This window comes from Mixophyes fleayi, chromosome 1 (assembly GCF_038048845.1).
Source record: "Mixophyes fleayi isolate aMixFle1 chromosome 1, aMixFle1.hap1, whole genome shotgun sequence".
In the NCBI taxonomy this organism is placed as follows: domain Eukaryota; kingdom Metazoa; phylum Chordata; class Amphibia; order Anura; family Limnodynastidae; genus Mixophyes; species Mixophyes fleayi.
The window spans coordinates 188,496,625-188,509,162 of record NC_134402.1 but is presented as its reverse complement, the minus strand read 5'-3'; the positions used below and the strand labels follow the sequence as shown (position 1 = coordinate 188,509,162).

General features: G+C 37.9%; 1 protein-coding gene and 1 long non-coding RNA gene across 2 annotated transcripts; one reads left to right on the top strand and one right to left on the bottom strand.

Annotated features, from left to right (window-relative positions):
* Positions 1–2,743: 2,743 nt before the first annotated feature.
* Positions 2,744–7,067, top strand: VMAC (vimentin type intermediate filament associated coiled-coil protein). The gene is made up of 2 exons (XM_075204653.1): positions 2,744–3,627; positions 4,875–7,067. Exons 1-2 carry the CDS (start codon positions 3,458–3,460, stop codon positions 5,182–5,184), a joined length of 480 nt encoding a protein of 159 aa, XP_075060754.1. The 5' UTR covers positions 2,744–3,457; the 3' UTR covers positions 5,185–7,067.
* Positions 5,109–10,982, bottom strand: LOC142146568 (uncharacterized). Its single transcript, XR_012689988.1, has 3 exons — positions 10,891–10,982; positions 8,244–8,316; positions 5,109–5,180 (listed from the first exon to the last, which is right to left on the bottom strand). It is a non-coding gene; the product is annotated as an uncharacterized LOC142146568 (long non-coding RNA).
* Positions 10,983–12,538: the final 1,556 nt, after the last annotated feature.

Sequence of the window (12,538 nt, the reverse complement as noted above, 5' to 3'; positions counted from 1 at the left end):
TAGCTGTTCTTGTCACTTTCACCACCTGTGACTGCAGGTTAGTTTAGGTGTGGCTTTCCTGGATCCTGGAATGTTGGGGGCCCTATTTGGACAAAAAAAAATGGGTACATTTAGAAAATTCCAACCAGCCCAGGCGTTAAATCAATAGCGCCCATGATTAATCATTAGGCCTTCCTCCTGCCTCAACATTAAAATAATAGTATTTCCATTTAATAAATAAACATATTTCCCTTCCTCCAAACAGCCCAAGCAAGAAATGAATAGTATTCACATTTCAGAAATATACCTATTTCTTGCAACCATCACTCCCATTAAATAATTTATAGTCACATTTAATAAAGAAACCTCATTCTCCCCAAACTCAGCCCCACATTCAATAGCCCCCAAACCACCCCATCTTAAATTAATAGTCACCACTATTAAATTGCCCCACCATCACCCCACAAACAAAATTGCACCCACTAATTAACCACCACCTACCTCACACTACATTGCCACAAGTACCCTGTGCCATCACACACACACACTACACACACCCACTACCACAAGCCCCCCATGCCATCACACACACATACTACCACAAGCCCCCTGTGCCATCACACACACACACTACCACAAGCCCCCTGTGCCATCACACACACACAAGCCCCCTATACCATCACACACACACTACCACAAGCCTCCTGTGCCATCACACACACACACAACCAATCACAATCCCTTTTTGCCATCAAACACATATTACCACAAGCCCCTTGTGCCATCACACATACACACATTACTGTGCCCCTTCTTCATCACACTGCGCCATCCATGCCATGCTGCCATTCCCACTTTCATCTGGCCCCCCTTCATCACACTGTACCATACTTCTCCCCCCCCTTCATTACACTGTGTCATGCTGCTCCCCCCTTTATCACTCTGTGCCATGCTGCCCCACCCCTCCCCTTCATCACACTGTGCCATGCTGCTCCCCCCTTCATCACACTGTGCCATCCTGCACCCCCTCTCCTTCATCACTGTGCCATTCTGCTCTCCCCTTCATCACTCTGTTCTATGCTGCCCCCCTTCATCACTCTGTGCCATGCTACCCCCCTCCCCTTCACCACACTGTGCCATGCTGCCCTCCCTTCATCACACTGTGCCATCCAACCCCCCCTTTCCTTCATCACTATACCATGCTGCTCCCCCTTCATCACACTGTGCCATCCTGCCCCCATCACCTTCATCACTGTGTCATGCTGCCCCCCCTTCATCACATTGTGCCATCCTGCCCCCTTCCTCACTGTCCCATCCTGCTCCCCATCCTCTCTTTCATCACTCTGTGCCTTTCTGGTTTCCTCCCATTGCCTCCGTTCCTTTACTTACCTTTGTATTGGCTTCTTTCATCTCTTCTCTTCTCTCTTCTGTCTTTTGTCTTCTTGCTGGGTCCTCTCTGCACTGCTCCTCACTGAATGTCAGCGTGACATGATGACCACCCCCCTCCCGCAGAAAAAAAAAGACGAAATAAAAAAAAAAAGGATTAAAAAATAAAAACAAACAGTCGGCATGTCCGGGCCCGGGTAATTAGTAACCCCCCCTCTCGGTGGCCTGCTTGCACCCCACTAGCTATGTTGAGAGTTATAATGTTATTTGTCTACTGTATTCTACCGTTTTGTTGTTTGCCCTTTTGTACGGCGCTGCGCATGTGGCACCCTATGAATAATGGTTAGTAATAATAATAATAATAATAATAATAACCATTAATAGTATAATTATTAATATAGATATGGGTTTTTAAAGAATTTATTTTTTTATATTCAATACATAAATCAAGATGCTTTCAATGCATACTGTACATAGAATGTGTATTAAAGGGTTCTATAATATGTCATATAGTAGATTTAATGTAAATGGCTCCTTGTTTGAGAGTATTCCTCTTTTTTTAATATTTACTCTGCTAATCATATTTAATAAGGGATAGTTTTAAACAGGCAATTTTCTGCAGATCTCCAGAGATTAAAAAAATTGTAAATACTAGCAGATATCAAAAAGGACTTGGTGGAAATGGAAGTATGAAGAAACTATATATGCATCAATTGTTCTCTTATATGAAAGGTCAAAGCCCCCATCTGAAAGGAATGGAAATGACAATGTGTCAGCTGACCTGGATCTCAGTAGCTTAAATCATGGCACATAACATTAAAATTTGGAGTCTTCAGAGGTATTTTGCCATTTATGAGCCATAGCTCCAAAAGAAATTCAGCAAGTATTATTATTTATATCATGGTAATAAAAACAATGAACCATATCTCTGCATATTAGTAAATAGACCCTTAAATTATCTATCAAACAAGCAGACACACACACACACACTGGGGTCCATGTGACAGTAGCCAATTAACCTACCTGTATATTTTTGTATTGTGGGAGAAACCCCACGGAAATATGGGGTGAACTTACAAACTCTATTCAGTATAATAATCTTTTAGAAAACTTTCAAATGTATTCCTTTCTGCATTTCTTGCAATTTTTCATTACAGGGGTAGCCTGCTTTTTCTAGGAGACAGTACAACTAATTGAATTCAGTATAAATTACTTGCTCACTTCCTAAAATTTTTATCTCTCTAGCTGTAACATGTAGAGTTAGCAGTTAAAGCTGGGCAATATACAGTTAACCACCTCCCAGCTTATAACAAGCTGGTTCAGCATCAGTTTAGCCAATGAGCAGCCTGTGCCTGCCCCCTACTGTTCGCCCAATCACCTCCCAACATAGGACGCTTCCTGAATCGACAGCTGCTGAAAGTTAAATATTAAGTTTTTTGGCTATTTACATTAGTAATTGGCAACTAGGCTTCCGGTACAGTGACAGATTAAACCAATAGCTTTTGATCAGCAAACTAGCTTTGTATTGTGGTTATACTGCAGTTTTCTACTAGGGACTCGGTTGTGGATCTTTCCTTACATCAGAGTTAGAACTTGCACTTTAATGGCTTGATCTGTGCAATTGCTGAATTGGATTGAAACTCTGGTTTCATTTGTCTTGACCACATGGATTGTTATCTTCTAATAAGGAACCTCGAATTGGGTATGTGATTACCTCAATTGCCTGTGTTGCTCATTGATTAACCTTGGACAAGGCAGATTTTTGTTTTGCAAAGAAAGTGTGAGATTCTCCCTGTCACTCCAAGCATACGTCAAGCTTCACAGTCTGTAATATTAGCACCCAAGATAATTAACTTTGATTTGTGACATGTACTCCGAGTCAGATCTCTTTATTTTGGTTTAGTTGGCCTCATTCTTTATCAAAAGATCTGGCCTAATAAGCTTTGGAGTTAATGGTATTATGCAGCGGAAACTGCCTGGCGCTTCTTCTCCTGGCACACAAGTGGGCATCACACCTCTGAGCATTGTGGGCCTTTGACACATTCAGCCTGAGGACAAATTAACCAAGAAAAGTACGTTCAGTACTGCTGACATGTCTGCTTTAAGCACCCTTCAGATTAAAGAAGCAAATGCTCACTTGGCAGCATTACACCACCGTGTGGCAGAGCTGGAAGGTACAGTGAGGGAACAAGCTGAAAGTCTTATTCGTAAGGACGAGCAGTACCGAGCTTCTATAAGGGATATTGCGGATACCAAAGACAGGTCAGTTACAAATCCCTAACATATGTAGTATTGTACAGTAACACCTGACAAATTGTAAGCTCCTGCTTATCGATCTCTCTGTATGTCGGATACAGCTTTCAGTACATTAAATTAATTTAAGTTGAAGTTTTGGTTCTGCTCCAAGAAACTTGTTTAGTTTTAAGTGCTCGTACATTTAAGGTGTGTATGGTTTATCAGTAACACAATCCTCCTGTAGTTAAATAAAATAAAATACACACACAGCAGATGGTAAATAAATGGAACTTTATTCATATTGTCACACTTTTGCAGCCAGAAAAATAACTTTTTAAAATCAATTTTAAACATTTTACCTCTCACCTGCTCAATAGGTCTCATTTTAGCCCATTTTCTACTACTCTGAACTGCATCAGGAATACCCTATTTTTATAACTTCTTATTACAATCAAAGCACAAAAATACAGCGCTTTACCTGACCAGTAATTAGTGACAATGTAAAAAATAAAGTAAATATAAAGTAAAAAATAAACATTGTCTGTTGATTTGATACAATGATTAGCTATCAAATACAACATAATTCTATCATTACATAACAATACTTGCTCTAAAGCAAACATTTTGCATTTGAAAAGAAAACCATAAAAGAGATGCAATGGGGCTGATACAGAGTTGGTCGCAAAATGGGTGTACATTTTTTAAAAATTGCTTATTTCCGCCCATATGCAGAACTGTACACATCTTGACATGTGTCTGACTCCACATTGACAGCATATGCACCTGGTTTACGCCAAGTCATCATCAGCATGTATTGGCACCTACCCTCTAGCAGGTGCAAGAGATACGCCTCCTAACAGGTGTATATGCGTGTTTCTGCATGAGCTGCATTTGTATGCACACGGCCTTACTGTCCTCAGCCTGCATTTACAGATCCCTTCCCTCTTACTTTTTGCCTCACCAGTCATAAGGAGGCGCAAGTGCCAGATACGCCAAGTCTGCATTGGCACATATGCACCCGTTCTATATGTGAGCATGCACAATTTAAATTTGCGCAATTTCTGCCAAACAACCAGCTATATTTCCATTTTGAGGACATCTGTGAATGGCTAAATTGAAAAGGTGTGGTAATTCTTGAACAATTTCCTGACAGCTATCACCAATGTGGTCATGGTGTGATAAGATTTTGCCACTGAAATAGCATGTGGACAGCTTTGCTATAAGAAACTGAGGTTTATATGCTAGACTCACTTTTTCTGTTCCCATGTTGCTAGGGAGATTGCTGAATTTCAGAAGAGGTTGGCACAATCTGAAGAGGAAACACAAAGACTGATGGCCTCCATAAAGGATAAGGACAGAGAATTGGAACGTCTTCGACACCACAGTCATCTTCTGGCCCAGATGTGTCACAGCCGGCCCCTCTTGGATGCTTTAGTTTCTCTTATGGCAGAGGCTGAAGGAATTCCTCGTTTGCCTACCCTGGAACAACACAATGGCCTACCAAATGTACCAGACTACCCTCAAAGTGAGGAAGACCTTGAAGACTCAGATGTGGACAGAACACTTTTTGGGACAACTGTCTAAAGAGAAAAGAATGTTATTTACTTTTAAAAATTATATATTTTAATGACCAATATATATATATATGAATATATTTTTTATAAGTATACATACCAACTACAAGTAGGGTTTCTCTAATTCTACATTCATATCTTGGCTATCTTGTGTCATAGTGTTCTAAAGATCTTTCATCTTGAAAAATACTGGATAAAGTTTATATCTATTTTATCTTACTCAGTTACCATCAATGTACTTTATTTTTTTTTGCTTTCAATTTTCACTGGAACCCCACATTCCCATTTTTATATTCCCTTGTCTGTGGTTTCTTATTATTTTCATTACAATGTTTGTCTTTGTTTCCCTTGAATACTCTCGCTCTTCACCTCCATTCACATTTGTCTGCCTTCTACATTACTGGCAGACTGTGAAAGAGCAATAAGTGATTTACATATGTTACAAAACACTTGTGACTAATCGGTGCTTTTATTGCAAGGGAGTAATACCTACTGTTAGGGAGAAGTTACAAAAGAAAAATGGGCTTTAAAAACAGCATCACATTCCCAAAGTATGACGACTTTTCGTCAGAGAGTATTGTTTTTGTTATATGACCTAAAGCCAAGCATGAATAAGAAATGATAGTGCGTTGTATGGGATTCTCTTATATTGGTTTTATATTGAAAACTATTGCTGTTTAATTTTATATGCAAAAACTATAAGCCTATGACTCTACAGAGTGTTTACTTGTGGCTCAGGTACTGTTATAGCAGTGAATTTCAGTTACATTTAGAATTATTTTGAATTGTAAAAACACAAAATATTCCTTTTAAGGTGTAAAAAGAGAACTATATTGCACATTAGGACTCCATTAGTAGCGATAGCATGCCCGTTCTGCCTTTTGTCTTCAACCACAATATTCATATTCTAAGTACATGCACACTCTGTTGTATATTCTAAATTGTGTGTATATATATATATATATATATATATATATGTTAACCCGTGCATGATACTCATGCATTCTAGTCAAATCAAGATACTTAAGGTCTTAAAAAGGTTCTTGTCATGCATTTGGGCCTAGACCAGGCCTCCTCAGGGGAAGATCGTTACTTCCCGACGCAAGCGCCCTTTTTAATGTGTGTTCATGAGGTAAAATTACCTCACGAAAATGAGTTTGACCCCTCGACTCGTAAATTTAGCCTTTACTCCCCCTCCCACGGGGGGAAGGGGGGATGATGGAAGTTAACTGACTTGACTATTCTAATTTTTTTGTCAAATAATGTCAGTATACCAAATTTCAGGTCAATTGGATGAGCCCTTTCTGAGAAAATAGTTTTTTCCACACACACACACACACACACTAACGCACGCCTCTACACATGTGTGTTCATGAGGTAAAATTAATGAGTTTGAGCCCTACCAAATTTTAGCCCTTTTTGAATTTTTTTCCCCACACACACTAAGAATTTAGTAGGTCAGTGTATAACTCTGCCCAGCAGGTGGCGCTGCAACTTGTTTTTTTTTTCCACACACACACACAGACGCCACTAAGCATTTATATATTAGATATATATATAAACAAAAACAGACATCGGTCCTCTGCACTCACCATGTACAGACTGGGGTGCAAGAGGGTGTTGCCCACATTGTATAGACAAGAAAACAGGGATACTCTGCACTCTCCAAACACATAATCAATGCTATATCAAGTACTGTTCTATATTAAAAACAGGGAATGTTAGACTTTGGCGTGAGTTGGTCAGCTTAAACATATATTGCAATATGTGGAACTAACATTCCCCGTTTTTAATATAGAACAGTACTTGATATAGCATTGATTATGTGTTTGGAGAGTGCAGAGTATCCCTGTTTTCATATATATATATATATTTATATATATATATATATATATATATATATATATATATATATATATATTAATTAGTGGTGCGGGTAAACAAAGCATTTGCTGTAGTTTTACAGCAAAAAAACGTTCCTATTACCGTGAATACTGTATGCAAGGATTGTGCTTGCTATGTATATTATATATATGGGGATATGTATATAGTGCCATATTAGCAGAATATTTCACTTGTAAGATTCAACTAATAAGAATGCCCTGTAGACAAGTCTACATTCATGTTGAGGATATGAGGATTTTAAATGACCGATTACTTCAAAATGTTTGCTTTTACAAACCATTTTCATAAAAGTTCCTGATGACCAGCATTTTATAGTGACACATTACTTATTTATTAAAAAATTTAACTATTGGCATCTAAAAGGAAACCTCAGTATTTAGAAGTATGAGATTACCACACTATTGGGATCAAAGTCACTGATGCATGTGTTGTATAGTTTAGTAGTGTCAGAAGGCTATTATTTTATTTTTACTGATTATGCCTATTTTATTTTTTCCTGACAATGACATTTTGGCCTGTTATTTTACTGACAGTTAGTCCTGATGGATGACAACTATGGACGCACACTCGTGAGTGTTGTCACAGTGCTATTGTTGCATATGGTTGTATTATCTAGCTATTATGACAGAGAGGAAAACCCGTTTTTAGAAATGGATGTATGTTTATTTGCATTTAACATATATAATAGTGTTATTTTGTATATGCATCTGTTATATATTTTTTTAAATTTTATTCTAATATAACTGTATTGGCCCATGTATCTTTAGTTTTGTTTGCTTTTTTAAAAAAAAAAAAAATAGCGATGGCTGTTTTATTAACCATTTACAAACTATGAAAATGTTTTCTTTTCACTACACACAGCAAAATGACTGGGTCATATTTTGGCATTTATCTGGTATTTAAAAGCAGACAATAAATATGTATGACACTATAATTGTGGATGTTTTTATTAAGGATTTTGTGTAAGTGTTCTAGGCAATGTGTAGAATCCAGGTATTCTATATAAAGCCTAAGAAATCGGTAAAATACCTAGCCTTCTATAAAATGCCTGGTTTGTTTTTAGGCAAGTATGGATTAAAAACAAGACCTGAAAATTTGGACCCACTGGATTGAGTCCCTGCCTCTGTTCTCTGCACAGCCACACACTTGAAGCTGCAATCTCACCTAAGGTGGACCCTTTCCCTAGTCAGAGCACTGGATTGGTCTTTCCCAGGCATTTTTCAGCAGGAGCAGGACGCTAAAGGGAGTGAAAAGACAAAAAGGAGAAACCTTCTAATAGAGCCCAAATTAAATTAACAATAATATAATAATTACAGAATCTGCATAGGAGGCTGCTACCCTCCTCACATGCAATGGCAAAACACTAACAAAAAATGCAGCGCTAAAAATATCTATAAATATCAGTCCTGGAGGATTAATTAAGGGATAGTTGCACACAGTCGAATAAAAATGATAATATTTATTGTATCAAATGAATACAAAGATATATTACAAATCAAAAGTAAAATAACCTTATAAAATCATTAATAACATGTAAAAACAGTCTGGAGATATTATAATAAAATAAATAGGAATGAACGCTACTAAATAATTTGGAATGGTGTGACTAGCTGGCCAGCAACAACGAGATGTAACCTCTGTTTGTAACTCCAATGGAGTGTCAGGCTCACAATGTAAAATTACCCGGATAACATACATCCATTCAAATCAGAAGTAGGTTTCAAAAGCTGTATATAATGGCATTCCAATTGCCTCGTGGAATCGCTTGCAGATGGCAATTCAAATAGGGTTCACCAAGATAGTCAGATACACTGACGCATTTCATTACAACAAAGTAACTTCAGAGGGAAATCTAGTCTCACCATTCCAAATATGTGCGTGGATTTTATCAGCGCGGGGAGCATTTTTCAGTGAGGACAGAGTCTACACAACGGGTCTATCTGTGACTCAAAGGTTTATTTGCATTGGATATTGGCGTAATCGGGATCCGAGTGAATGTACCAGCACGACGGGTAAGAAATGCCAGCCGTTTTTTTTTCGAGTTGTTTTATACATCTTTGCTTACTACCGTCCATATGCACTTTAGGACCATTGCTCCTGTCTTATTTATTTACCAACAGACTGCCTATTTTGGATCGGTTATTGGTGGGCATGGACAGCGTATTTACAATACTATTAATTTCTGGAGAAGTTTACATTTATATAAGTTTCTTCCATTGCCTGTGTTATACGCTTCTATTTATTGGATTTATCTACTCCTATCTTTTTGTCTAGTTTGATACATTTATATCAACTTCCGTTTGGGATAAAAATTGTCGCTACTTTGTTTGAACCGAATGCCTTTTTTTCTGTGGGCCCATAGCAACATACTAATAAGGATTTCTTAGGTATTCTCTAAATTATTTAGTAGCGTTCATTCCTATCTATTTTATTATAATATCTCCAGACTGTTTTTACATGTTATTATTTATTTTTTAAGGTTCTTTTAGTTTTGATTTGTAATATTCATTCATGTATTCATTTGATACAATAAATATTATCATTTTTATATTTATTCGACTGTGTGAGACTATCCCTTGATTAATTCTCCAGGACTTTAATATTTATAGATATTTTTAGCGCTGCATTTTTTTGTTCCTCTAAAGGGAGTGGCCACCTAGGAAAATAGGGTGAAAAGAGTGCACTTGTGTGTGGGGAGAGTGGTGTGGGAGTATGCATACAAATGGGTGATACTCTGGATTCCATTTTTTGTGTGTAGTCACCCTGTTTTTCATTGAATATTTTTAATTCATACTTTTGACTTAAGAACAGCCTAGGCATAGTTTGGAATGCCTGAAGCCTACACTTTACCTGTAAAGTAAAAAACATTTTTTATATTTTAAGTTTTTTTTATGGGTGGAATAATGGTACACTAGCTATTATGTATTTTTGTACATCAGTCACCTTAAACTGGGCTGCAAATAAATAATTATGTGGTTTAGTAGCTAATAGACCCATTTATATATTGGACCATCTGGAATCGTGGTTGTTTGGGACCAAACATGCTGCAATCGAGTTGCTTGCTTAATATAGGAGTGTGTGGTCAGTCTAAATGGGGCATTCTACCCAATAGTCCAGATTTATGGAGTCCAAAACGGGTGAGGACTTGACTAAATGTGAGCATGGTTGTGTAAATTGTGGTAAGGGCAAGGATCATTTTGTATCTATTTTGCACTTTTAATTGTTGAGAGGTATGAAGGGTCGGTGTCAACGAGGTAAGAGGAATAGAGGCAAGCAGAAAGCCAGTTAGCTAGAGGCAGGAGCAGGGTTTTCCAATAGCCCAACAGAAAAATGTGTGACTCCTCTTAAAACTGTAGCGGAAAAGATTGTGCTGTCAAATGCACCGCTGTAGAAATGAAGTTGGTATATCTAACTTGTTGACTTTTAAATAAGTATATTTCCAGTAAAATATGTGAATAAAATCATTTGTAGAAACAGGGAAATCAATGTTTCTGTCTGTGATGTATCAATAGATGTATAATGATGGAAACAAAGTATATATATTTAAAAACATTAAATTAAAACCGTGTAGCAGAAAGGTATATTGTAAACGAACACATTTAACTTCTATGTTTTGTAATATAATGCACTGATTATTTTGACAGTTTTTATAGCTGTCTCTAATATAGAACTGGAGAAACCATACATACCAATAAATAGGTTTTATTTGAAAAATGTAAACCACAACTAAAATTTCCACTGTTCTGCCTCATTCTAGATACTCATGCACCCACATAGACGGTTACTTGGCTTAGTAATTACTAGGTCTCACCTTACTTTTGGAGCAAAACATATCACTGTCACTGGAACTCTGCTGAAGGTTTCCCGTCTCTGTACACTCAGTATCTGGAGTATGAAGCAGACTTTAACCTGCAAGCAGTGGCAGGGCAAAGATCATTCTTGTGCTATCTAGTAGGAAAAAAGTCGTACAGCTAACAAATATGTCTGGTGACCACTTTTTGAAGGCAAATTAGTATTATTTCACAACTAATAATATAAGCAGGTTAATAAATATGAAACCGCTGCCGTAACTTCACCTGATCCTACTATCAACATCCAAAGACTGGTGGAGGATTATTTTAATGACAGTGTACAAATAGTCATGTCTCACAGTCCCTTTACATACTAGGGGAGGGGGGAGGGAGAGGGGGAGGGGGGGACCCATGTACAAACTCACTTTGCAATACCTAAGCTGCGCACCCTCCAGTATGCACTAAAAGAGTTTTCAGCACAGCAGGGAACTTTGTCAGCGATCGGCGTAGGAGGCTACTTCCTAAAGATGTGTAAAAGATGATATTCATCAAAATGAACTACAAATTCCACGAAGAAGGCCTTTACCAGCAATTACATCAAAGTACAGAGACTGCTGTAATGGTGCATTCCACTAGAGATGATTTAATATTGTGCGAGGATGATGTACACACTGATGAGGGTGAGGATGCTGACAACAACATCTTGCTACTGTAGAGTTCTTTTACAGCACTGTTGGGCTTAAGGCAACTAAGCTATTGGTAGGGTGTGTGGACTCAAACAAACCAAGCAGTTGAGCCACAAAATAGGCACTCACTGGAGTGCTTGGTTTGTTAAACTGTACATGTCCTTTTCAATATCTTACATAACGGTGGGTGGAAGGGCCCAAGGACAATTCCGTCTTGCACAACTTTTCTTTTCTGCCACTGCTGTGTGGCAATGTTTCCTAGATGTGCTATAAACTGCTGTCTGTTTGTGTTGTGCCTCTTTCGCTTAGCATCCAGCCAGCTCACTGCAGTCTTTGCCCAAAAGTGTATGAAAATAATATTGTGACCTGTGAGGTGGTCAAAATTGACTGTAAATTACTGTAAATTAGTGTTATTGAAGTTAATAATAATGTAGGAACAAAAAAGAGCAAAATTATGTGATTTTAGCATATTTTAGAAATTTTTCTAAAAAATACAGATTCAAAAACAAAGCCAAAACACGCAAGGGCGGTTTTGCCAAAACCAAAACACAAACTTAATCCAGATCCAAAACCAAAAGACGGGATCAGTGAACAGCTCTACTGTCTGCGTATGTGTATAGTAGGGACTTTTGATTGTAAGCTCCAACAGGGCAGGAATTGATATGAATAAGTGGCACTATATAAAATAAATGATAATATTTGAAACATTTTCATTGCAATGGATCAGACTAAGCAATAGTGAGGGTTAGGGAACCACATTTCTATTTTATTTGTTATGTTTAAACTAGAGCTTACATAGGGGCATATTTAATAAAGCACGATAGTGCTTTTAACGGGTCATTAAGGTCCCACAGTGTCCTCCGCAAATTTATTAAGGGGGCATCGCAGCAGATATCATGGATATCTGCTGCTTTGCACTCCTCTTCGTTTTTGGGAGCAGTCACCATTCAACAGAATGGTGACTGCTCCTAGCCGCAATCTA